A 25,922-nucleotide genomic window follows, 5' to 3' on the forward strand; every position below is an offset into this window, starting at 1 on the left:
TGGATACTGCAGCCCGTTTTTAAACTGATTTCTGCAGTTGCTTCTCCTCAATTCTATAGCATCGTCTTGTATTCTGTGGCCCTGGCTCTGGCATCACAATCAAGCAGATTTAAGTTAGCGTGTGAGGATAGCAGTAGGTCTGTGTCACATCAAGGCTTCTATCACCCTTAAGGGTATCTGTTGGTCTGTGGGAATAGTCAGGAAATTTTGTACAGGATAATAGGTACAGTGATGTTGTGTATGGATACAGGGCTACTATTCAAGAGGTCCCTCTCCCTCAACCCACAACAAAGTTCAAGTGCTTTACAAGCAACGGTGGGGGGCGAATGAACTGGACATTGAAATCAGAGTGGTGTTCCAGATGCCATGGAGTGGTCTCTGTGGGTAAATGTTGACTTTTTAATGTGCCCTCACCACCCAGAAAAGCCAGTGAGAATTGAAGATGCTATTCAGCATCTCTCGGCGTCAAACAGACCTTAAGTCATTGCTGAGTCCAAAGTCAGTCAGCTTTCCTCTGATGGCCACGAAAGGATGCTGCGGCATTCACTTAGATTAGTGAGTTTTATTCCCTGCTTGATTTATGGAGAAATAAAACAGGGAGTATATACTATATTCCTGCTGTGTCTTGTTATAATCATGTAGCCTGTCTCCAACTGACCAAGGTGTCCTCATTAATGTTTGTTCTATATTTAGCCGTTGCTGGGAGCATGTACCCCTGCCTTAATCAAAGACCTGGTAGCCATAGCAATGACACAGAGCATCTGTATGGAGACAGTTTGCCAAACATTTTAACAAGGTGTGAGATGAATATCACACATCACCATTAGGTGAATTAATTTATTATTCCTTTCCAGTACGGATTACGAAGTATTCATAACAACTCTCTTGCCATAAGATGCTAGACTTTGCATTGATAAGAGTTCCATTAACATAGATGACATTACTAATCTTGTTTTCTTTTAAATTTCATTTTGCAGGTGTATCAGCATTCGTATACGGCATATTATGTCCTCAGCAAAATACCTTTTGGGTAAGCAATAATTCAGTCTTCATTTTTAAAACACAGCAATTTAAAATGCTACGAAGTAATAGAAGATACAACTAATGGTTTGCCTATAACAATCCTGTGTAGGGTGACCAGATGTCCTGATTTTGTAGGGACAGTCCCAATTTTTGGGTCTTTTTCTTATATAGGCTCCTGTTACCCCTCACCCCCCATCCTCATTTTTCACACTTGCTGTCTGGTCACCCTAATCCTGTGTAGCAGTCTAGCATCCAATGTACGGTGTGTTGTAAAACAGAACACATAACCTGAAAGAAACAAGAGCAGTCCAATTCCTCGAGAGGGCCTAGTTTTCATGTTGTTGGCTGGAATGTAGTATAAATAGCTAAAAACTGGGAAGTGAACATAAATTGGTGTGCTCTGAATATCACACAGGCTACTAGTCACATGTGCAAATGTTTACCAGCAAAAATGGGGAGATACAATAGACCTGTACTTTGCTGTTACTAGAATATTGTTAAGTGCAATTCTCAAACTAAAGCCCTAGTTTGCTATTCATTGTATTCTTTCTCTGGTTTATTATTCCTGTATAGTGTCCAAACAAGTGGGAAGTGTTTCGCATGCCTAAAAGTCAGCTCCTGCAAAGACATGCAAGTGTGCCTGATGTTATGCTCCTGAGTAGTTTCACTGAAGTCAATTACACTACACATGCCCCTTACCTAGCAAAGCACTTAAGCACTTGCTCAAGTCCCACTGACTTCAGTGGGATATTTTACTTCAATTGAACTTAAGCATCTGCATGAAATTAAGTATGTGTTTATGTGCTTTGTTGAATCAGGATCCTGCGAACAGTTAAACATGTGCATACATTTTGGCAGGATAAGGGTCTAAGTAAACAAAATGGAAGGAGGAGAAGAGATGTTACATTCCTTTTTGTAAAGTGCTGAATTTGAATTCCAATATTCTATAGTACCTTTCTCCAAATGACGCCCCACTGAAGTCAGTGAGTATTTGATGAATAAGTTACCACCAACCACAAGGAAGGGGGCATCACAATGTGGCCCAAAAATTGGTTTTACATTTTTCAGTATGTTTATCCTACCATTTTTTATATGTAACAGGAAAGTAGAAATACAAAGTATTTATAATTATCTCTTGGAAAGCAATTATTAATATCATACTTTATATAAAAATTCAAGCATGAAAGAATTTACTCGTGTTGGCACAAATTTTTAAAGGTATTTAAGTGTTGCTCTGCTTAGCATGGCAATGCTAAATGATTTAGGAGCTTAAATATCATTTTCAAATGGGATCTAGGTACTCAGCAGTCTAAATCCCATTGCCTGCCAGTGCAATTTAGACTCCTAGATGCCTTTTGAAAATGAGATTTAGGTTCCTAAATCAGTTAGATGTGATGCTGAGTGCAGCAACACCTAAATAACTTAAAAAAGCTGGGCCATAGTTTTCCTGTTAAAGGCCTCTCTGATTTTAGATTTGAAAATAAATTCCTTACTAAGAGCATGATTTAGACCTCAGTCTGACAGACAGACATCATGTTTAGTTTCTTTAAAACACATCATGTTTAGTTTCTTTAAAACACTGGTAATGTGCAGATGTTGTGTCAAGGAGATATCTCGGTATATTCCCCCACTTAATTAAAAAAAGAGTTCACATTGAGAATTTCTTTCAGTGGTGTCCAGTTAACAGCCAAGAACCATCATTATGCGTTCTTTACAGAAGTTCTGTATTCTGCACATATATATATAAAAATCCCAAAATATTAGAAACTCTCTAAATTAACAATTTAGGAATCCAGGCACTTCTCTATTATCACAGAATCATTCATCATCAACCCCACCAAATTTACATCGCATATTGAATTTTTATTCTGTTCTGTAATGCAAGCATGCTGTTGTATGAATACTTTTGATTTCATTTATGTGTTCAGTGTGAAGTGAAGATTCTGAAAGGAATAGAGTGCCAGGAAGCACTGCGTTATGTCAGAGTCCTGTCTGTTTTCTCATAGTATGATGTGTTGGTGGAGCAGGAAGATATTTTAATGGAGAGAATTGGTAGTATTGCTCTGTTTGGCATTATGAAATGTGTTGATTACATAGTGTGGTCAGGTTGTGTAAGTGTATGTAGATCTTGCAAGCTTATACTTTTATCTGCATTATAGAGCAACTAGCAAATTGTTGGATTTTTTTCCCCCAGTGGGTAATGTTGCATGATGCAATAGTGGAATAAGTACATTGTAAATGCATCCCTTGAATAGGACTACTGAATGGGAATTTATAATCTAGTGATATATTTGGAATTTTTCATATGATTTAGGAAATTCTAGTGGGTATAGTTTAAAGGTGATCCCAACTGAGTAGGGTAATAGTAGACAAGGAAAGATGATGCACAACCCAAAAGCAGTGCTTTCATGTAGAGAACAAAACTCTCACATCACACTGGGTGGGGGTGAGGAGGGGAGGCTGTTGGCCTAGCACGCACGTGCACACACACACACACACACACACCCCTGCCTTAGAGAAGAGTATTTATTTTATTGTATTCCTTTAGATTTGACATTATTGAACAAAGCTCTTGTAAACGCTTTGAGTGCCTTGACAGCAATTAAACTTATGATAACCACCCAGCAGCTTTAGTACCAATATGCAAGCAAATTAATGTCACTAGCCACCAGCCTTAAATAATCAAATAATCATTTACCTCAGCTTGCAGACAGTAAAAATGACAAATCTCCCGGAAAGCTGCTCAGCCCCAAACCTGTCCAAGAACACCCTCATGTCCTTCTTCTAAAACCCTGGTAGGTGCAGCACACCCTACTTCTGCTGCAAAAAGAGGCAGCCTGTGTACCCTGTTAGTATCTGCTGCCAGCTGGGGAGCTTGGGGCCTGATCATGCTTCTAAGCCAATGGCCACAGATTGAGCCTATGTGGCCACGTGAGCTGTGACCTCATCCCATCTCAGTCCTTCTGTTTCTAAATGTGAATTCCACAGAAGGTATACTCCATAGGCTGTGCCAGTGTAAGTTTCCCCAAACTATCTCACCCACCTTCCTTGCCTGCAGCTCTGACCTTTCATAATGAGAGGAGTAGGTAGTTCAGCCTTCCTGCTCATTCAGCTCTTGCTGCCTCTGCTGGGATTTACTAATAAGGGAGCCAATTAGTGTCACCACTTTTAAAGAACATGACATTAATTTAATTCAATTCTTTCCATAAATTGCATTTTTTAAGGGAAATCACTGATTTTTTTGCTGGTTTCCTGCAGATCCTGGTTATGATTGCAACAGAGATGGATCCGAGCCACCAAAGTTTGCCTTTAAATTTGAACTTTCCCTAGGTTGAGGGGTGTTCCAGTTGGGAGCTTGACTTGGGTCCACCTTTAGTTCATAATATACAGTTCAAGTGAAGACACTGGCAAATAGTGTGTGAAATGTCCCAATCTGGTAACCTTTACTTCTCCAAAGGCACTGATAGGAGTGTATCAAACTGTTTGTATGAGTTTATCAAACTGTTTGGGCTCCTTGTGAAGCGTGAGTGATAAATTATAGCAGAGAGAAGCCCCATAGTATCTTATTAAAAACAAAGTATAAGGCTGAAGTAGAAAGGAAAATAATCCTGGCAGAGTTTTAAACCCTTCCCTTCCTCTGCCATTATCTCAGCTTTCTACAGATTTTTTGTAGATTCAGGATAAAAAGCCCCAAATTTGCCAAATTTCCCTTCAGATTTCTGTGGCCCACGGGTGTTAAGAAGGCTTTTAGGTTTTTTTTTTTTATGAAGGGACTGATTTTTGATCTATAATTGTTCTTATTTTCAAGAGTGAAGGTTTATTTGTTTTTTTGCCTTTTTAATTTTTTTAAAGGCTGCTCAACAGAGCTGGAAACCTGGCATCCACTACCTGTACCCCTGTTCTCTTTCTATCAAGTGTCAGAGCAATGAAGCTCATACTGTTCTTGGGTGCCATCTAGTGGATTTGTTACTTCTGTAAAATTTATCAGTTGTTTCATCGGACACAGCTTTGTATTCCATGTTTGTTTTTCTCTTACTGGTGCTGTCAAGATACATGATGGAAATTGCTTGTTACCTGCATTTTTAAATATTTTTGCAAAGCTTTTAGTGCAACATGATGGCTTCACTTGCCAAGCTGTCATTGGCAACCTGTTGTTATTTATTTATTATTTGAGTTGCAATATCACTCATGAGCTCCATTTCTGCACCAGGACCCCATTGTGATAGGCACTGTACAAGCACAGAACATAAAGACAATCCTATTTGTTAATTTCTCATTGTTGTTCTTTTGTTCATTCATGAGAGCATGAATTCTGCTCACTAGAGTTCCCCCGCAGACACATCTTCCACTGAGATGAAAGAAATGTATGATTTATGTACGACCTGCAGGATGAGCACTGTATTCTTCATATAGATTGAAAAAATACCTGTCTGCTCGACTCTTCCCCTTGAGAACCACTTGCCAAAGTTTTTGTATTGAACTACATCACGTGAATCTCTATTTCTTGTTAGGTTGTATTACATGTTGTTAGTGCTCTTGCTGGTAGTGCCTGTTACTGATTTTCCATTATTTAATAAACCAACACAATTTTTAATGGGTTGTATATTGGGGTTTTTTTTTTGTCTTTTCCACTGGGGCTCTGCACTGGGACCTTGCACTGAATAATGATAATAATCTCTTATCTAATGCTTTTCGTCTGTAGCTCTCAAAGCACTTTACAAAGGAGGTCAGTATCATTATCTCTCTTTTTCAAATGGGGGAAACTGAGAAGGAAGTGACTTGCCTAAGGTCACCCAGCAAGACAGTAGCAAAGCTGGGACTAGAACCCAGGTCTCTTGAGTGCTTCAGAAGGCAGGTTATTGCATGAGTGCCTACTACACTGACCTCGAGGTCATTGGTTACGGGCCGCTATTGAAAACAGCATACGGCACTAGGTGGACCACCATCTATTCTGGTATGGTACCTGTGGATGAGGTAGCATTTGATTGTTCTTTTACCGAGTACCTGTTTCTGCTGCCATCACCATGGCCTAAAAAAGACACCATTTTCAGTTCTGCTTTGTTTTTAAAATGCCCAAAGTAAAACCTAGCATAAAAGGTACAGTCTGTCAAACTTCCTGCTGTTCATTCGTTTCTGAGCTGATTGTTATCCTTTAGCACTACTGATAGGAAAAGATTGCTACTGACCACCAAGCAATGAATCCTTGCCACAATATGTGAGAGTAAAAAAAAAACAACCCCAAAAGAGAATTCCAAATGGGCTTGTGAGGCTCAGACAGGAGGAGATTTAGTAGCGATTACATTGTATGTGGAGAGGACGGAATTGTGCACAACAGCTTCTAGGAAGGATTTATTCTTCTTGCCAGATTTATACTGTGTAACAAGAGGCAGCTGGCAGACATCTCCAAGGAGCAATCTTAGAGCAGTTATACTTTTCATATCCATGCTGTAGAACTCTATTCAATGTTCCACACTCATCCCCCATGCAGAACTCTTATTAGCATCAAGAGAAGTTCTGTGTGTGGACTAAGTGCCAAATCTGCAGTAGAGATCCCCACAATGGATAAGAAATAGGAGAATTTTGCTCTTTGTGCTTCAGGGAAACATTTTCGAAGCAGTGTGTGTAGATTTCACTGTACAACTCCCACTAATGTTCAGATTCACCCTGTGTCTCTTACACCAGCTATTGATAGTAAACGAGATAGAATAAAATAAAATAAATTAAAGAAAGCCAGATCAGAAGCCAGATCAGACTTTGTGTATAGGAAGAAGGTTGTCACAAACACACAAGAATCTCATTGCAAAGCAGTAGAGGCTAAAATCTTTGCTGTTGAAGGACAGCAAGAGTTTATCATAATACTTTGTGTCTGTGATAGGAAGAAGAAATTATTTAATATTTAGTCTCATGGCTAAAAGAAATAAAAGTGCTGAGAGTAAAGAAAATTGGGTTCAATTCCTGGCTCTGCCATAGACTTCTTTTGATTTCACCTCTTCCTTTCTGATGGCTACACAATGGCGCATCACTGTGGTATTTGAACACTGTGGCAAGTCAAGTAACTTCACTGTGCCTCAGTTTCCCCAACTCTTCAAACAGGGATGATAATGCTGTTTATCTACCATGCAGAGGTGTTGTGAGATTTTATTCGTTAATGTTGAAAAAGTGCTTGGAGATACTTGGATGGCAAATGCTACAGAAGTGTAAAGTACTATTATTATATCTATTTTCAGCTAATCAGATTTTAACTAGTGGAAATGAGTGATTTTTCTCTCTCTCTTACCTATTCATTGAAGCTATATAGCTCTTCATACAACTGTATGTAAAAATTTAGCAATGTGAAGTGAGTTAAACAAATATGGAACCAAATACCTTTCATTCACTTAGAAAAATCTATGCTCTCCTTTCACTGCTACTTTCTTTTCTTCCTCCACTTGCCTAAGTATTGCTGCCATCATTTTTGTTGTATGTATTGTTGTTGTAGCCTGCCCTGAAGAAGAGAGGTCTGGGTAAGCTTGAAAGCTTGTCTCTGTCACCAACAGAAGTTGGTCAAATAAAAGATCATTTTTGTTGAACTTGTTGCTGTTTTAAATTGATCTGAACCTCCAACTCTACAGGCTGTTGCACACTGGCTAAGTTATTAAACGGGCATTTGTTTGTTTTTAAAGCCCATTTTGTTTCCTTTAGTAAGAAAGCACCAGCCATTTTATCTAACAGAGCCTGTGCTTAGGGCAACATCCCCCATCTAGTGACTGCTCTGCAAAAGAGATTCAGCTTTGAAATGCAGTTCTATTTGGATCTCTGATGTGCACAGTTCGAGGGAAATCCCTTTCAGCAAATCAACACTGTATCATCTCCTCAGGGGGATTCCCTGTTCATCCCCGTGGGTTGATTGTTTTCTACCATTTGACTTCTAAATGTGAAACATTTTTTCCATCTGTGTGCAGAGCAAATCTTGTCTCATCTGTCTTTTGCTGAGGTCCTTTATAACATGGGCAGGCACCTTAGAAAGATGTATAATAATAACGACAACAACAGGCACTGAGTGGGGGATTTGATATTTAGAATTGCAATAATGACTGCTGCAGCTAAAAAGAATAATTTGTAGTAATTAATAGTTAGGAGCAGATGTTAATGGAAAGTGGGGAGCAACCCAGCAAATCTCCTGTCTACTTTGTCACAAAGGTTAATAGCTTGTTGCCTGTCAGCAAACTGACGGTGTATTTTTTTAAGTCACTAGACTTAAAATTCTCCTGTGCTGTAAGTCTCAACCAGTGCTCATTGACGTCTGCGGAAGGACTCCCATTAAATTCCATTCTAGAATGAAGTAGGCAAAGTTTTAGACTTTCAGACCTAGCAAAACTGGAAACTTGTCCCAGCTTTGCCGAGGTTCCTGTGCCTTTTTGGTGAATCTCTTCCATCTTCCCCCAGGTTAGCTCTAACCCTCAACCCACACCCAACTCTGCAGGGTGTCACCCTTCACCAAACTTGCCAGCACCAACTCTCAGCAGCATGGGCTGAGTTTCACTCCTTGTTTATACCCAGCATTTTAAACATGGTACAAGGGCCACAGTTAGAAATGGAACAATGAGGATAGAGGAAAGTGAGAAACCATTAGATTACAGTGCCAGCATTCACCACAAAGCAGGCCACACAAGCTTGTAGAAGCCCTTTCAATTGTTCTGCTCTTCTGTATCTCACATCCTGAAATAGAATAGAAGAGAATGTAAGGGGTTTTTCTTTTGTTTGGTTTATTTCTTTAGCTGGGACTTTTTCTGCCTTTGTTTGGAGGTTGGAGGAGCTACTTTTTTTTTGTTTCTTGTTTTTGTTTTGTTTTGTTTTTGCTGTTGTACAAGATGCCCTGCGATTTTCATGTTACACAGAAGTAAACCAGATGCATTTCCCCAAGAGGCCCATATGTGTGCTGGCCCCTATCACACAATAGATAGACTCCAGAAGCATGAGCTTTGATTAACATTTGCAGCTCTGCACACTGTAGGCTCATAAAGTTGTTAAGCCCATTTGAAATCCGGTTGCATTATTGTTCAACTATATAACATGCTAATTTGTGCATAGCACATTGCAAAGCACAAACAAAAGGCATGGTGGTCTTTAGAAAAAAATTGCAACCTCGGGGACCAGTCATGCCAGGTGTTGAGCACCTCCTCACTCCCATGGGTTTCAGTGGGGGCTAAGGATGCTAAGCACCTCTCCAAGCTGTGCACTAATGCATGCAATGATGTTAGTTACTGTCTCATGGGCTCTGGTTCCCTTCACTCACCTTCTCCTGGCTGCATGGTTCCATTAGCACAGGGGTAGGCAACCTATGGCACGAGTGCCAAAGGCAGCACACAAGCTGATTTTCAGTGGCACTCACATTGCCCGGGACCTGGCCACCAGTCCGGGGGTGTCATAAACAGATAGCTAAGGGTTAATGTCTCTTTCACCTAAAGCACCTGACCAGAGGACCAATCAGGAAACCGGATTTTTTCAACTTTGGGTGGAGGGAATTGAGTGTCTCAGTCTTTGTCTGCCTGCCTGCTTTCTCTGAGCTTTGGAGAAGTAGCTCTACTTTCTAGTCTTCTGTTTCTAAGTGTAAGGACAAAGAGATCAGATAGTAAGTTCTATGGTTTCTTTTCTTTGGTATTTTCATGAATATAAGTGCTGAAGTGCTTTGATTTGTATTCTTTTGGAATAAGGCTGTTTATTCAATATTCTTTTAAGCAATTAACCTTGTGTTGTATCATCTTAATACAGAGAGAACATTTGTACTTATTTTTCTTTCTTTTTATATAAAGCTTTCTTTTAAGACCTGTTGGAGTTTTTCTTTACTTCAGGGAAATTGAGTCTGTACTCACCAGGGAATTGGTGGGAGGAAGAAAAGGGAAGATCTGTGTGTTGGATTGCTAGCCTGATGTTGCATTCCCTCTGGGGGAATAGGAAAGTACTTTTTGTTTTCAGGATTGGGAACAGAGAGGGGGAGTCTCTCTGTGTAGTTTCACAGAGCTTGTGTCTGTGTATCTCTCCAGGAGCACCTGGAGGGGGGAAGGGAAAAAGGATTATTTCCCTTTGTTGTGAGACTCAAGGGATTTGGGTCTTGGGGTCCCCAGGAAAGGTTTTTCAGGGGGACCAGAGTGCCCCAAAACACTCTAATTTTTTGGGTGGTGGCAGCAGGTACCAGGTCCAAGCTGGTAACTAAGCTTGGAGGTTTTCATGCTAACCCCCATATTTTGGACGCTAAGGTCCAAATCTGGGACTAAGGTTATTACATGGCGGCAGCTGGTGGGAGATAGACAGAATCCAGAAGCCAGTAGAAATATTGTATTTTTCTTTTCTCTGCTAAGGGCTTTTTAGCAAAGAGAAGCAGTTGGTTTTAAAAGGGAACCAGAGAGAATTTTTTTTTCTGCTCTCTCTCGCAGTTTGTGGCTTGCATGTTAAGCAGAAGTCGTTAAGGACTATTAACAGTCTTTTGTCACACAATAGCACTCCCATTGAGAGTCATACCAGCACTTATAGGCATGCAAATAAAGTGGTTTTTCTGGTTTCCCTTCATTGAACATTAGCTAGAGAGAGAAAAGGAAAAAAGCACTGTTGCTAGGCAGACTCCAGGAGGGAACGGAGCCTGCAGTTCAGAAGATAAACACCGGAGGGCACCCCAACACAAGAAAACAGGAATCATGACTTCTAAGGCAAAAATTGAGGCCCAAGAGCAAGTCAGAGAAGCTGAACACAGGCGATAACTGGAAATAAAACAAACAGAGATGGAAATAAGAGAAAGAGAAAGAGAGGCGGCCCACCGCCGAGAAATGGAAAAGCACCAAAAAGAAATGGAAAAACAACAAAAAGAAAATGAAGAGAAGGAAAAACAGAGAAAACATGAACTGGAGTTGGCAAAAGCTGGGCTGCATGTGCCAGCCAACCCTAACAACCCGGCGCCAAATATTGCTCCACAGCACAGGAAATTTCCCACCTACAAGGCAGGTGATGACACCGAGGCCTTCTTGGAAAATTTTGAAAGAGCCTGTCTTGGGTACAGCATTCCCGAAGACCAGTACATGGTAGAATTGAGGTCACAGCTCAGTGGACCTTTAGCAGAGGTGGCAGCTGAAATGCCTAAGCACCAAATGAATGACTATGAACTTTTTCTAACCAAGGCCAGATACAGGATGGGGATAACCCCAGATCATGCCCGTCGGCGTTTCAGAAACCAAAAGTGGAAACCAGAGGAGTCATTTCCCAAACACGCCTACTACATTGCAAAAAACTATGAGGCCTGGCTAACAGGAAACAACATTCAAACCTTGGAAGAACTGAACCTCCTCATACAAATGGAGCAGTTCTTGGATGGTGTTCCTGAAGACATCACACGGTACATACAAGATGGACACCCCAAGAATATCGCTGAGGCGGGGGAGATTGGAGCCAAATGGATGGAACTGGCAGAAAGCAAAAAAGCTACTGTCAAGGGGAACGATTACCCCAGGGGGCACACAGACCATAAACCCTACCACCGAGGACAGCCAAAGACCCCACATACCACCCAAGTAAAGCCACAGATACCCTACCCTTCAACCTCACCAGTCTCCAGTAACTCACCTCGGCCCAGTGACCCATCAGATGGAAGATGCTTTAAGTGTAATGAACTGGGACATATCAAGGCCAAGTGTCCCAAGAACACCATGCAAGTGCAATTCATTACACCACCATCACACCAAAGATCCCCAGGCCCGGATGCCTCTCAAATACCCTTGGAGCGAAGGGAAAATTTGAGAGTGGGCGGAAAGAAGGTTACTGCGTGGAGAGACACGGGGGCACAAGTGTCAGCTATCCACCAATCCTTCGTTGACCCCAAATTCATCAACCCAAAGGCCAAAGTTACAATTTACCCCTTCATGTCACAAGCTGTAGACTTGCCTACAGCTCAACTGCCTGTCCAGTATAAAGGCTGGTCAGGAATGTGGACTTTTGCAGTCTATGACAATTATCCTATCCCCATGCTACTGGGGGAAGACTTGGCCAACCAGGTGAGGCGGGCCAAGAGAGTGGAAATGGTTACACGTAGCCAAACCAGGCAAGCTTCCAGACCCATTCCTGTTCCTGAACCGTCCACAGAGGCCCCGTCTGTGTTACCAGAGACCCAGACAGAGGTAGTGGACCCGGATTCCATGCCTACCACTGAAACAGCCACAGCATCTCCAGTCCCAGGCCCGGAACTGGAACAGCAACCAGCACCAGCGATTGCAATCCCCTCTTCAAACTCAACGCCAGAGGGCACCAGCGAGCCAGAACTGGCAGAAGCAACAGACAGCCATACCCAAAAGGCTCAGCCAGAGCCTGAAATACCCTCAGGTGCACCAGCGGAGAGCGGTTCACCAGCAACGGAAACAACCCCATCACATACATCGCTTCCAGAGGGACCAAGCCCAAGTCCACAGTCTGAGGAAGAACTGGTGACCCCAGCCTCAAGGGAACAGTTCCAGACTGAGCAGGAAGCAGATGACAGCCTTCAAAAAGCTTGGGCGGCGGCACAGAGCACCCCACCGCCTCTCAGCTCTTCTAATCGATCCCGGTTTGTTATAGACCAAGGACTTTTATACAAGGAAATTCTTTCTGGTGGACACCGGGAAGAATGGCAGCCGCAAAAAACAGTTGGTGGTTCCAACTAAGTACCGGGGGAAGCTCTTAAGCTTAGCCCATGATCATCCCAGTGGCCATGCTGGGGTGAACAGAACCAAGGACCGGTTGGGGAAGTCCTTCCACTGGGAGGGGATGGGCAAGGACGTTGCCAAGTATGTCCGGTCTTGTGAGGTATGCCAAAGAGTGGGAAAGCCTCAAGACCAGGTCAAGGCCCCTCTCCAGCCACTCCCCATAATTAAGGTCCCACACAAGCTGATTTTCAGTGGCACTCACATTGCCCGGGACCTGGCCACCAGTCCGGGGGGCTCTTCATTTTAATTTAGTTTTAAATGAAGCTTCTTAAACATTTTAAAAACCTTATTTACTTTACATACACCAATAGTTTTGTTATATATTATAGACTTATAGAAAGAGACCTTTTAAAAATGTTAAAATGTATTACTGGCACGCGAAACCTTAAATTAGAGTGAATAAATGAAGTCTCAGCACACTGCTTCTGAAAGGTTGCTGACCCCTGCATTAGCACCATGCTACTAGGAATTCTTCTGGCTGCTGCTGAACCTGGGAGCAGATTCTCCGTGGAAAACATAATATGGTCCCTGGCTGATGAGGCACTTTGAAACTGGAAGTGGGGAATGATACATATCCATACCAGGTCTTCCTTCTCCCATCCCACTCCTTGGCACAGACCTTGGCCTCACAGAACACCCACTATGGAGAATGGAAGGGGAGAAGGAGCAATGAGACATAGAGGTGACTGATCTTCTCTACCATTCTATATGTGAGGGGGAGATCAAGGCACAAAAGGTCCTTCCATGTGCAGGGGTGCATGTGAGGGAGAATCCCCACCATGAGATTTCAGATGTGAAGACTTCCCCTTACACATATACTTCAGGTATATACATTTATTTTGTTTGGCAGAATTATAGGGATGGGATAGTACATTGTTCCTTCTAAATAAGAAATGTGTTTTATAAATCCAGTTTTAAAATTTATCTAAAATCAAGTTAATTGTAATATTGCCTATCAGTGATCATGTCTCCATTGACAAGAGTCTAGTAATAATGGCTCTTCTAAATGTACATCTTGGAACTTTAGTCCAATGAGTAAACCCATTGTGAGACGATGGCATTTAATAGAAAGGTGTGTTCCACTATCCTTGAAACACACACACACACACACACACACACACTGTCCAAGATTGCCTCTAGTCCTGTTGACTTGACATGAAAATGAAATCTGAACACAGAGACTTAACTTTCAAAAAGTAAAATACCAAGTCAGTCTTGTTTATCTGAAACCCACTAATACAAAGTGATAGATACATCAGACAACAAACCCAAGAATCAATCTCTTGCCAGAACTGAAGGCCTGATCCTGCTTCCAGTGAATTCAAACTTTGAGGTAGGGAATACTCATTGATTTCAGTGGAAGCAAGATTATGTCCTTACTGATTTATCTCAGCCATATCTCCTCTGAGATCTTGGTGCCCAGAATGGCTCTCTGCAGGTATTGCCTCCATGTGCTGTAATCCCATTAGATGTTACAAGTCAGTCCAGGTAGCAGTTGGATGGGAATCTCTAAGGCAGCAGTTCTCAAACAGCTTTTCTTGGTGGTAGGCAGAATTAACCACATCTGAGAACATCTGTAGTGGAGGGAATGAGGTGGGGTGGCAAGCAGTCCAGGGGGGAAGGGAAAGGGACCAAACCTTTCTCAGTAGAGCTGCTGCACTAGGGAATATGTAGGTGCTGTAGGAAGGTATTGGGGCTTCAATAAGAGGTGCTTTTCGATCTGATTCAATGACCCAGCTGATTTTTAGGAGCTGCAGTTCTGAGGTGTAAATATGAGGTTTGTTGTTCCTAGGATCTTCCAGAGATCACTTCTGAAGTATATAGGTTTTACATCAAGGTCTCTCCAGCCCATTCCCTTCCCATTTTCTTATTTTGGGGGGCTGATCTTCACATTATTATCTATTGTTTGTACTGCAGGAGCACCTAGGGGCCCCAATCAAGGACCAGGACCCCTTTGTGCTAGGTGCTATACAAACACAGAACAAAAAGAGGGTCCCTACCCTAAAGAGCTTAGAGTCTAAGACAAGTGGGAACACATGGATACAGATAGATGAGGGACTAGAAGTGAACAGTGAGACAGCATTGGTCAGTGTGACAGGTAGTGGTGTCAGCACACCAGCAGCCTAGCCATTATCAAGATGTTCATGTGCATCGTGGCAAAGGAACTTTTAGAGAAGGGATTTGAAGGTGGAGAATGAAGTAATTTCATGGATCACCTCGCAAACGTGGGGCAGCATGGGAGAAAGCACAAAGGTGCTTGTTTGAAAAACTAACAAGTGGGCAGTGGAGGCTGACATCATGGGTCAATCAGAGAAGGCACATGGCTGCTGTAAATGTACGGTATCCCTTGTAGTCATACTTGCTTTAACATGTCTAGTCTCCTTCTCCGGGGAGTCCTTTCAAGGTCTAGGTTTTATTGCTACATTTCAGCTGTTGATCCCTAACCTGAATTATTTGAGATCCTGCTGATTCCAGTGATAGTCACCTTCTTCCTCACGGAGCCTCAAGACTAGATGGCTGCAAAAACTTAATGGAGTTAAACACCAGTCAAAGAAAATTGCTTTTAAGTGGCTTATTTTGTCCCTTGGAGGCTGTCACCTCTTCACCATCCCTTTGTGTGGACTAGATATGATTCCATCAGTGGAAGCAAAAGTTAAAAAAAAAACAACAAACCTCTGTCATCTACACTTTCAAGATGTCACATGAGGAACATGATCATGTCATCATTTTGAAAGATCCTTTCAGTATCTGAAGACCATTTCCAACATCTGCAGATGCTTAGAGAAAACTAAAGATTCCAGTCAATGCCTCCATTCCTCCAGACTAGATTACTATAACTCCTTACCATTTCCCAGTCTCTGCTGGATTTTTAAATCACCTCCAGTATTTGCAGAATTTCACAACGAAGACCATCCTGTGCCATGAATTTTACGTCATTCCCAATGGACATTCACTGGCTACTGCTATGACAGATGATTGATTTTAATGTTGTATTAGCATTTTTGCCAGGTTTTGCCTGGCCTGCTGCCAAACATTATATTGTTGTATGTGTTAGCCGCACAGACAGACTGTAGTCAGCTAGACTGGTTAGACTCCTTACTTTGTGGCTGAATTTGACTGGGTTGCTGACTCTGTCAAGCAAACTTGTTTTGCTACCTGGAGCTTTTCTGTTTTATGCTCTATGTCTGGAATTCAGTGCCCTGTGGGTAATATGTGTGGGATCCCTGGTTGTTTTTAAGAGCAAACCACAGATCTGCTATATGTCTGTGCTTGAACCTTTTAATGAGTTTGATTTGCTTTCATTGCCTGCATTTTCCTTTGATCAATGAAAAACATTGTTTGGGGCTTACGTTTAGCGGGCTGTACAATAAAATGTTGGGTTATTTCTCAAGACATTTTAAATAGGTTTAGGTGTGCGTGCTCACATGCGTTCATGTGCGCACTCACACATGCACGCTTAAAAGAGAACAAGCCCAAAATGTCTCAGGAGAGGTTTCCCAATCTATTTAAGCACTTACATTAAAATTCAGGGCATGGGGTGGCTAGTGCTGCATCTTCAGACAATCTAAGTCTTTGATTAACTGTTCCAGTATGTCTTTGATTCCCTTCAATATTTTGTTTTCTTCTCTCTTTCTGTAGATCTGTGTGCCTTCTTTCCTTTCTGACATCTGTCTCTTCTCCTCCTTTGTGTACATTTGAAGTAAACAAGTGATTTAATTGTTTAACAATGTCTTTTCCTTCTGTCAGAAATAACCTTCCCATCTCTTGGAAGATTTGCTTTCTCCCTCAGTCACTACTGTACCTCTGGTTCTTTGTGTACTTGGAGGCATTTTTAGTTACCATAATCTCTTCTACAATGATTTTTGTGCTCCATCTTGCTTTTCTTATCATACGTCACACATGCTTAACTTTTTAGTCTTCACGGTTCTTTAGAGTCCTTCTGCTTGTACATATCTACCAGCCTGTTTGGAACAATTTAGCAGTCTCTCCTTTAGAGAGACTTAGGCCTAGCATAGCAGAGTTGAAACAAGTAAACTTTTAGGCTCACTCAGAATGTTTGAACACCTGCTCCATCTTATATCTGGTTCAAAACAGTGAGTATTGTTTCCTCACTTCGAAAGCACTAAAATCAATCACAAATTTAAGGGACTAAAGAAGAGACAGTAAACCTTTAATAGGAATGTCCTCAGTGATTTCCAGGTTTGGAAATGAAGGCGAATGTACAGTGTTTGGTTATAGAAAAGGATAGTGTACAATGAAAATAGTATAAATGTGTAATGGAAGTGGTTCATTAATAAACATTGTATGAACTAACTAATAGTGCATGAAGACTGCATCCAAAATCACCCATTCTGAAGCCAAAATCCTGTACAAATGAGACAACAAGGGAAGGTTAAAAAAAAAACTGCAAAGCCTACATACAAGTAGCTGTGAGAAGCACAGGATCTTCAGAGAGGGCTGGATGATTGTTATAAATGATAGTTCTATACTCCTGGAGAAAATTCTGCACCACTGCATGCATGCAGAATTCATGTTCCCCTACAGATTTTTTTGTTCCCCACAGAAAATAGATTCTGCCAGCGATTACACCTCTCACCCACCAGGGCTGATGTAGTGCCAGAAGAGAGGGCAGCAGGCTCAGAGCCTGAGCAAACAGCCTCAGAGAGGGAGGAGGAGAGGCTGCTTTCCTCACAGCACCCTGCCCATGGGGTGAGGTGAGGAGGCATGGGATATGGGGGAAACAGACAGAGTGGGGCACACAGGGCTGCTGGGAGGTCACATAGACTGGGGTTCAGAAGGGCTAATGCGGGGGACAGACTGGGGCAGGGGCACAACAGCTAGTGTGATGACAGAATTGAGCCAGGGGATGAGTGGGAATGGTGGTGCATGGACATGTGGAGGTGCAGGGCACATGGCATCAGAGGGAGGGGAATGGCTGAGTTGGGGTGCAGGGACATATGGACACAATGGGGTGAGAGGTTCAGGGACACATAGGAACAGAGGAGAGAGATGGCTGAGTGGGAGTGCCTGACTGAATGGGAGAGGCTAGTGGTCAGCCACGGTCTGCATGGGGGAGGCTCCCCAACTCCCTAATAATTCTGCTCTCCCCTCAAAAAAACGCTATTCCATACTTCTCCCACCCCGACCCAGCAACCCTCCAGGTTCACTCCCAGGCTTCTTCCCAACAATTTACTTCCCTCTCCCTCAGCTCGTCTGTTACCCCTGACTCCCACAAGCCTTTGCGCTGCTTTTGAGCTGTGCAGGAAATAAGTTTCTGTATTGTAGTTTAAATAAATTACTACTCACAGTTCTGTATTAATATGTCTAGTAAAGAATCTATTTGTCAAAAAATATGTCCTGAATCTTTTTATGTTGTCTGTATTGTTACAGACATATTTGCTGACAGGTATTTTGAAATAAATTACCAAAATAATTGAAACTGGCATGCTTATATTGTTATTTTGACAAAAATATTCAGAATTTTGTGGAATTTTAGAATATTAGGTGCAGAATTTTTAAATCTTTTGGTGCAGAATTCTCCCAGAAGTAAGTTCTAGGAGAAGATACACAAGGGACTGGAGATAGGAAGTACCTGAGAGAGTGGCTTCCAAGAGGGAATGTGTGGCTAGGCCTCCACACAGGTATCTAAAAATTAGGAAATTCCACTACAGTTTCAGGTGAAAGTTTATCCCCAGCTGAGAGGATTCTATCTTTGGTACAACAGCCAAGAAACCCAAGAGAGAATCAGAAGGGGCTGGGTGAGTCTAAGGAGTGTTTTATAGGGATTCAAATAGAAAAACAAAGCTGAAAATACTTTGAAGATTAACTAACTAACTAACAGCTTTTCCAATGAAGTAAAAATAGAGAATTGTAGCCAGTTCCACCTGCAAATGTCATGGGTAGAATTTCCTCTTTTTCCTGCAGATATTTTAACACTGGGCTTCGACCCACATGGACTGCAACACACACTTCTTCGTCTCACAGCCATTCACCCTTGCACTGTGCATGGGGAGACTTGCAAGTGCTCCTGAAAGGGAGAGTGAGGGAAGAACCCAGGGTTTTCATACTTCTCTTGGAGGGCAGTGTGACAGATTTTCATTACCAGTCTGTCAGTTGATCAGACTGGGACCATAGGATCTCTTTGGGGAGGAGATGGTGAGGCACACAACATGTCTGAATTTTAAAGCTTTATTGATAAAATAATAAAATAACAGCAGAGAGTTCTTGGATGCTCCCACGTCACTTAGGGGAAGAAAGAAAGCATGAGAGCCCCAAGCCCTAACCCACTTTCATACTCACGCATGCCCGACCCACGGCTGGCCAGGCCTGGGTGTAACATAAGAAGAAGAGGGGTGGAGGGGTGGACAGGAGTTCTTGCCCTGGTCCCAGGTCGTCCGGGAAATCTGCTGTAATGTCCAAATTGCTCCAGGTCTCAGGAGGGTTTTAAGTCCTGGGTTCCTTTGGGGGTGTTGTCATCCAGGGCCCCCTGTGCCTGGTGCTCTTTGTACCAGTCCCAATGGGCTTACTGTGGCCTTCTCGGATGCCCAAAACACACCGGCTTCGGAGAATTTTTTTCCTTCTGTTGGCCTTCACCATCACCACCTCATTCACTCTGTTTTCGCTGCTATCTTTGCAGCTCTGGACTTTTTCTTCTTCGTTGGCCTCGCTGTTCTGCAGGTGCAGGTCTGTGTAGCTGGATTTTTATTTTCACGGCCACTCAGGCAACTTTCAAGCCCCCGTCTTTCTCAGCTTTGAGCCAAGTCTTGGCTGTGAGCAGTGCCCTCGGGCAGCGGCCAGCATCTTATCTTTGAACTGAGCTTGTTAGCTGCAACATTGAGTTACGTGTTCTCTGCTCTTTTCTTTTTCTTCTCCCCCATTTTCAGCCTCTTGTGACCTACAAAGAAGCCTTCCACTCTCCACTCACACACCTTTAATCCTCCCCAAAATGCTTTGCAATGCTTGCAACAGCATTAGCAGTGCTGATCTGCCTTCCCGGGGGACTCCATAAGGGGAGGGGGCCATTGGGGTGTGACAGCAGCTTCTGCGGGCTAAGGTGGTGGGGCGAGGAACAGACTCAGTGTGCAGGTGCAGCTGGAGTCCCTATGCTCCTCAGAACCTGATTTTCAAAAGAGTGTATCCACATAACTCCCCTGAAAGTCAGTGGGAGCTGAGGGTGGGCAGGTATTAGCTCAAAAAGGATAAGTAGAAGGTGGAGCCAAGGCTCTGCACTGCCTCCACACTGCTCAGCACAGCTGGACTGGCACACAGTGGGAGGCAATATGTTGTATCCTTGTAGGGTGATGTAGCCCTGGGCGGGCCCCCTCTGCACGCGTACCTGAGGCAGAATCTCCCCATCCCCCGAGGGCCTCCTGGAGTCATGTGATTGCAGACTGAACCCTCCAGTTCAAAGCTGGCTAAGGCTGTCGTGCCTTTATGATGGATGCGTGGGCCTTAATAAGGCAGGACATTCCTATCGTTCCCTTTTGTTTCCCACTAAAGCACACCACACAGTCCTTCCCCTGTTTTCCTTGACCAAACCCTGAGCAATGTCACCCCTCACAGCATAACAGGGATGCTGCAGTGGATGGTCCTATCTGAGAGAGAGAGAGCATCATGAAAACCGAAAACAGGATTATCAGGAGCAACTCAAACTGCAAGAGGAAAATGTTTAGAGGTGGATATTTATCAGTCTGTCAGTGTGCTCCTGTAATTCTTATCCTAGTAATGGGAAATCCATGCACCCCTTGAAGGCAGAAAAATAGGGCCAGCTTAGAGTAGGTCTGGACTTTTGGCAGTGTGTATAGTATAGACACTACATGCCCAGCTAGCATGGGTATAAATAGCAGTGTAGACGGTGAGGTGCAGGATAGGTGAGTAAAGTGCCTCACACACCTGAACCCTAGGGCACAGCTCTCCACACATCCAAGCTGTGCCTCCCGCATCTAAACAGCTATTTTTAGCAGTGTAGCATTCTGCTGCCTCCCCACTGAGAGGCTCCAGTTGTGAGGAAAGGCTCTGGCAGCTCCCCCCTGCCAGAGCCTTTTTCAGATGTAGTGAAAATCTCCAGCAGCAAGGAGCTGCCTGAGCTTTTCCCTGCTGCCTCCCTGCTCTGGAGTCTTTCACTGCTGAGTGAGGCTGCACACTGCAGTAAGTGTGAACACAGCCTTGCCTTCCTCTGCGGTGTGTAGTTGCTTGAGCCCTACACACCACCGCAAGGTAGACAGGCTTTTAGAGAGGGAGAGGAGGGATGTTCCAGTGGCTACAGTGCTAGTCTGGGATTAAGGAGACCACCATTCCACCTATGACTTCCTGTATAACTTTGGACAAATCTCTTTATGCCTTAGTTCTGCATCTGTAAAATGGCATAATAGCCTTTCCCTTTCCCTATCTCACAGGTGTGGGGTGAGGCACTCAGATATTACAGTAATAGGGTCCAACTGCCTGAGAGAGATTTTCAGATGAGCTCAGGATCAGATTTTCAGGTGCTTGGCACCCACAGTTGGGGCTGGATTTTCAAAATGGCTGCAGAACTCTTCTAAAGATCTGGCCCATGCTGTGCTCCTCCACACTGCACTGAGCAAGCTATTGCTCTCTGGTTTGTAGCACTGAAAACAGTGACTTTGAGTGCATGGCTTCTTAAATCCTGCAGCCACACAGTAGAATATGCTATCCGTTATCTTTGCAGTTGGCAGCACAAGGTTTGGAAGTGAATCAGCGTAACTGCAGCAGTGTTTTTGCTGCTTTTTAAACTCCATAAACATCAGATAGTTGCAGCCCATCTACACAATTTAGGAGCTAGTTCAGTGGATAACATTCTTTTGTCTTTAAAAATAGATGTGAGAGAGGATGACTTTTGCTGCTTCGTCACTAGCAGAGCACCTTTCTGGTAGAGCGAATTGGTGGTCTTGTCCTTCTGTGTTGTATTACCCCTCATCAGTTACCAAAGCTTGTTTATGCTGCAGTTCTCATTGTAATAGAATTTAGTTCTCCTGAAAGATGATGCAGTGAGCAGAACTGACATGACTTGTCTTTTATTGGTCTGAACTATAATTGATACTCATGTCCCTCAGCTCCACGTGCTTTCATTGATGTGTTACTGGTTTGAATTCTTGTAGTTTGTCCAATCTGTTCATTTGAGGGGAATATTTTAGTATTATAATATTGTACTTGTCTCGTTGGCATAGGTGAAAAATTGGCCTAAATAATTTGTGTAACAAGTCACTGAATTGTGTTTTTCCTCTCAGTAAATCACAATACAATTTCTCATAATTTATCAGCCTGCTACATTTCTGCCACACAAAGAGGCTACTCTCTGTTGAGGTAACCAAAATGACTAACCACATTGCTGGAATTTTGATAGAAATGGCCGGCTAGTGGCTTAGGCATAAAGTACATGTAACCCTAGAATTAATCATAAACAACTGTGAAGTTGTTCCATTGTGGTGACTGGGTGCTATGTGACTGATTTTATTGGGAACAGAGAGCACTCAAGATAGAGTGAGTCATTTACTTGCTCCCCAGCTCATATCTTTCAAAAGCAACTAATGACTACAATAAGTCCTTTACAACCAAACCTTGCAGGATGGAAGCAGAAATTGTACTGCGCCTGAAGCAGCTCCAGGAGACATTCTTCCTTTGAAGGACGAAGGCCGTACAAATGCCACTGGGGTCATGCATGCTATGCTGGAGCAGCAAATGTTATGCACCTTTTAAAAATGAGTGCAGTGGCTTAATAGCTTTCTTTGGGTATGGCTACATTTGGAATTTCAAAGCGCTGCCGCGGCAGCGCTTTGAAGTGTGAGTGTAGTCAGAGCGGCAGCGCTGGGAGAGAGGTCTCCCAGCGCTGAATGTAAACCACATCCCTTACAGGTGTAGCGTGCAGCGCTGGGAGCCGCGCTCCCAGCGCTGCTGCCCTGATTACACTGACGCTTTACAGCGCTGTATCTTGCAGCGCTCAGGGGGGTGTTTTTTCACACCCCAGTTGCAGCGCTGTAAAGTGTGAGTGTAGCCAAGCCCTTTGACAGTGTAACAAGTTTTGTGGATAGGGAGAAGCGGTAGATGTAGTATACGGGCAGTCCTCGGACTTAGGTTCCTGAAAATTGTGTCGTAAGTCGAAACGTCGTAACTCGGAACCACAATCCACTCCGATTCAGAAATGTCGTAAGTCCTGTTTGTCATAAGTCGAATGTCATAAAGTCAAGGACTGCCTGTATCTTGACTTTAGTAAAGCTTTTCATACTGTCTCGCATGACCTTCTCATAAACTAACTAGGGAAATACAACCTAGATGAAGCTACTATAAGATGGGTTTATAATTGGTTGGATAACCGTTCCTGGGGAGTAGTTATCAGTGGTTCACAGTGAAGCTGGAAGGGCATATCAAGTGGGATCTGGCAGGGATCAGTTCTGCATCCGGTTCTCTTCAATATCTTCATCAACCATTGAATCATAGGACTGGAAGGGGCCTCAAGAGACCAATGATTTAGATAATGGCACAGAGAGAACACTTGTAAAGTTTGTGGATGGTACCAAGTGGTGGGGGTGGTTGTAAGTGCTTTGGAGGATAGGATTAAAATTCAAAATGATCTAAACAAACTTGAGAAAAGGTCTGAAGTAAATAGGATGAAATTCAATGAGAACAAATTCAAAGTAATCCACTTAAGAAGGAACAATCAATTGCACACATACAAAATGGGAAATGACTGCCTAGGAAGGAGTACTGTGGAAAGGGATCTTGGGGGCAGAATGGATAACAAGCTAAATATGAGTCAACAATGTAACACTGTTGCAAAAAAAGCAAACATTCTGGGATGTATTATCAGGAGTGTTGTAAGCAAGACATGAGAAATAATTCTTTTGCTCTACTCCACGCTGATTAGTCCTCAACTGACATATTGTGTCCAGTTCTGGGTGCCATATTTCAGGAAAGATGTGGACAAATTGGAGAAAGTCCAAAGAGCAACAAAAATTATTGAAGTTCTAGAAAACATGACCTATGAGGGAAGATTGAAAAAACTGGGTTTGTTTAGTCTGGAGAAGAGAAGACTGAGAGGGGACATGATCACAGTTTTCAAGTACATAAAAGGATGTTACAAGGAGGGGAGAAAAATGTTCTCCTTAACCACTGAGAATAGGACAAGAAACAATGGGCTTAAATTGCAGCAAGGGTAGTTTAGGTTGGACATTAGGAAAAACTTCCTAACTATCAGGTAGTTAAACTCTGAAAAAAAAAATGGCCTAGGGAGATTGTGGAATCTCCATCGAGATTTTTAAGAGCAGGTTAGACAAACTCCTGTCAGGGATGGTCTAGATAAAACTTAGTCCTGCCATGAGTACAGGGGACTGGACTAGATGACCTCTTGAGGTCCCTTCCAGTCCTACAATTATATGATTCTATGTGCTTCCTCAAGCACTAGGCCACCAGTGCATGTGGCAAGGCTCACAAATTAGTTTTTGGCTAATTAAAAAGAGCAGAATCAGGCCCTTATATATAGCATCAGCCTCAAAATATAATGCATGTGAACTTACTGTGTTTTCCAGTCTGAAAGGAAAAAGGGCACACATTTTTAGACATAATTGGATTTAACTGGTGGTGTCTAATTATTGCCTTTCATTTCATTGTATTGTAAAAGAGGCAAGAGAAAACAATGTGCTTACAGAAGGAATACAATTCATACAAGTGACAGAAGAGAGGCACTGTGGTCTAGTGATAGAGCACTGAATTGAGACTAAGGACACCTGGCTTCTATTCCCACCTCTACCACTGGGCTACAGTGTGACCTCAGGCAAGTCACTGCTCTGCTCTGTGCCTCAGTTTTCCCATCTATAAAATGGCAGTAATGATGCTGACCTCCTTTGAAAAGCACTTTGAGAGCTACTGTGAATAGCACTATGTGAAAGCTTTTTTAATATTCTTATTTATAGACTTGTTATATAAATAAAAAAGGTTGTAATAGCAACTTCAAAATATCAAAAATAATTATTTGCATTGAGTATAAGCACCATCAAAATAATCGGAGACAACATGATGCCTATGATGTGACAAGATGACATTATGCAGCACTGACGTTTACAGAAGCACGCTATTTTATATTGCATTTGCCATGTTCACTGATGTTCTTCTCTAAAACAAAGGTAACTGATGAAGGAACAGGAAAAGCATTTCAATTTTATTTTTAACAGATTGAGATTCAGTATTATTAATAACAGCTTTTCCCCTGAAAACCAAGCTGTATGTCAGTTTATGCGGTAGTAATAGAGATGCCAGAGTTCCCTGCCATCATGTTCAAAACTAGATTATCAGGCAGAAAAACCATGTTGTGTAGAAGATGAAATTATATTATCTCATGGCAGTGTGTTTCAGAACTGTAATTATTGTTTGTCCTTTGTAGATACCCCAAGTGTTGATAAATACAATTATTTTGTTTGCCTTCCCTTGACTAGTACTTCAGGCTTAGGCTAGTCATTGGTAGAATGAATGTATTTCAGTCTTGTATTAGTGAGAAGAGGTATCTGTCAGCTGTTCCTACCCACACTTGTTACCAGAAGTAGTGCTGACTACATGTTAAGTAGTCACTGAATTCCAGTAGTAAGTGCTGGCAGGTCCTAGCCAAAGAAGCGGACGCAAGCGGATGTGATGGAATTTCAAAGTAGGGACTGCACAAGTTTAAAGGATGAAACTCTAGAGGCTGAAATCTTTGTCTTTTTTTCAGGGATCCCCAGAGTTTGTATCCGCCCGAAGTTAGTAACGCAAAGCTTCAGTACGCTGGATGGGGTCCGAAGGGGCAACAATTGGTAAGATAGCACAAGCATGGAAATGAGTTTATGCAAACACATGCTGTTGTCATTTTGAAAAATCATTATTAATAGATATTGTGCCAGCTACCTCCTTTTCTCTTAGAGCATATTCTTCCCTGGCTGATTTCTTACAACCAACATGTGTCTGGAGCATTTATGGTATGTTGTCCTCATGCTATTGAAATCCTAACTCATCTCTGAATGTTGTGGCCCCAACTTTTCAAAAGTGGGCATGCTAGGTTATGCCTGTCCATCAGCACACCTCCAACTTGTACGTGCTCAATGCACTTGTACACTCAATGCATGGGGATACACTGGCATTTTGTGTCTGCACATACCATTACTTATATGCATAAAATCAAAACATATGTTTGTTGAGAACAATGCAGTGAAGCCATGA

The 25,922-nt window shown here is 42.7% G+C and overlaps 1 protein-coding gene across 5 annotated transcripts in view; it reads left to right on the top strand.

The window, feature by feature from the left end:
- The window catches only part of DPP6 (dipeptidyl peptidase like 6), a 792,069-nt gene that overhangs the window by 580,213 nt on the left and 185,934 nt on the right, over window positions 1–25,922 (top strand). For all 5 annotated transcript variants that reach the window (XM_050940410.1, XM_050940409.1, XM_050940406.1 and 2 more), the window contains 2 exons: window positions 978–1,030; window positions 25,438–25,519. In XM_050940410.1, the coding sequence (XP_050796367.1) occupies window positions 978–1,030; window positions 25,438–25,519 (135 nt within the window). The remainder of the gene's footprint in view (window positions 1–977; window positions 1,031–25,437; window positions 25,520–25,922) is intronic.

Source organism: Gopherus flavomarginatus, chromosome 2 (assembly GCF_025201925.1).
Source record: "Gopherus flavomarginatus isolate rGopFla2 chromosome 2, rGopFla2.mat.asm, whole genome shotgun sequence".
NCBI classification, from domain to species: Eukaryota; Metazoa; Chordata; order Testudines; family Testudinidae; genus Gopherus; species Gopherus flavomarginatus.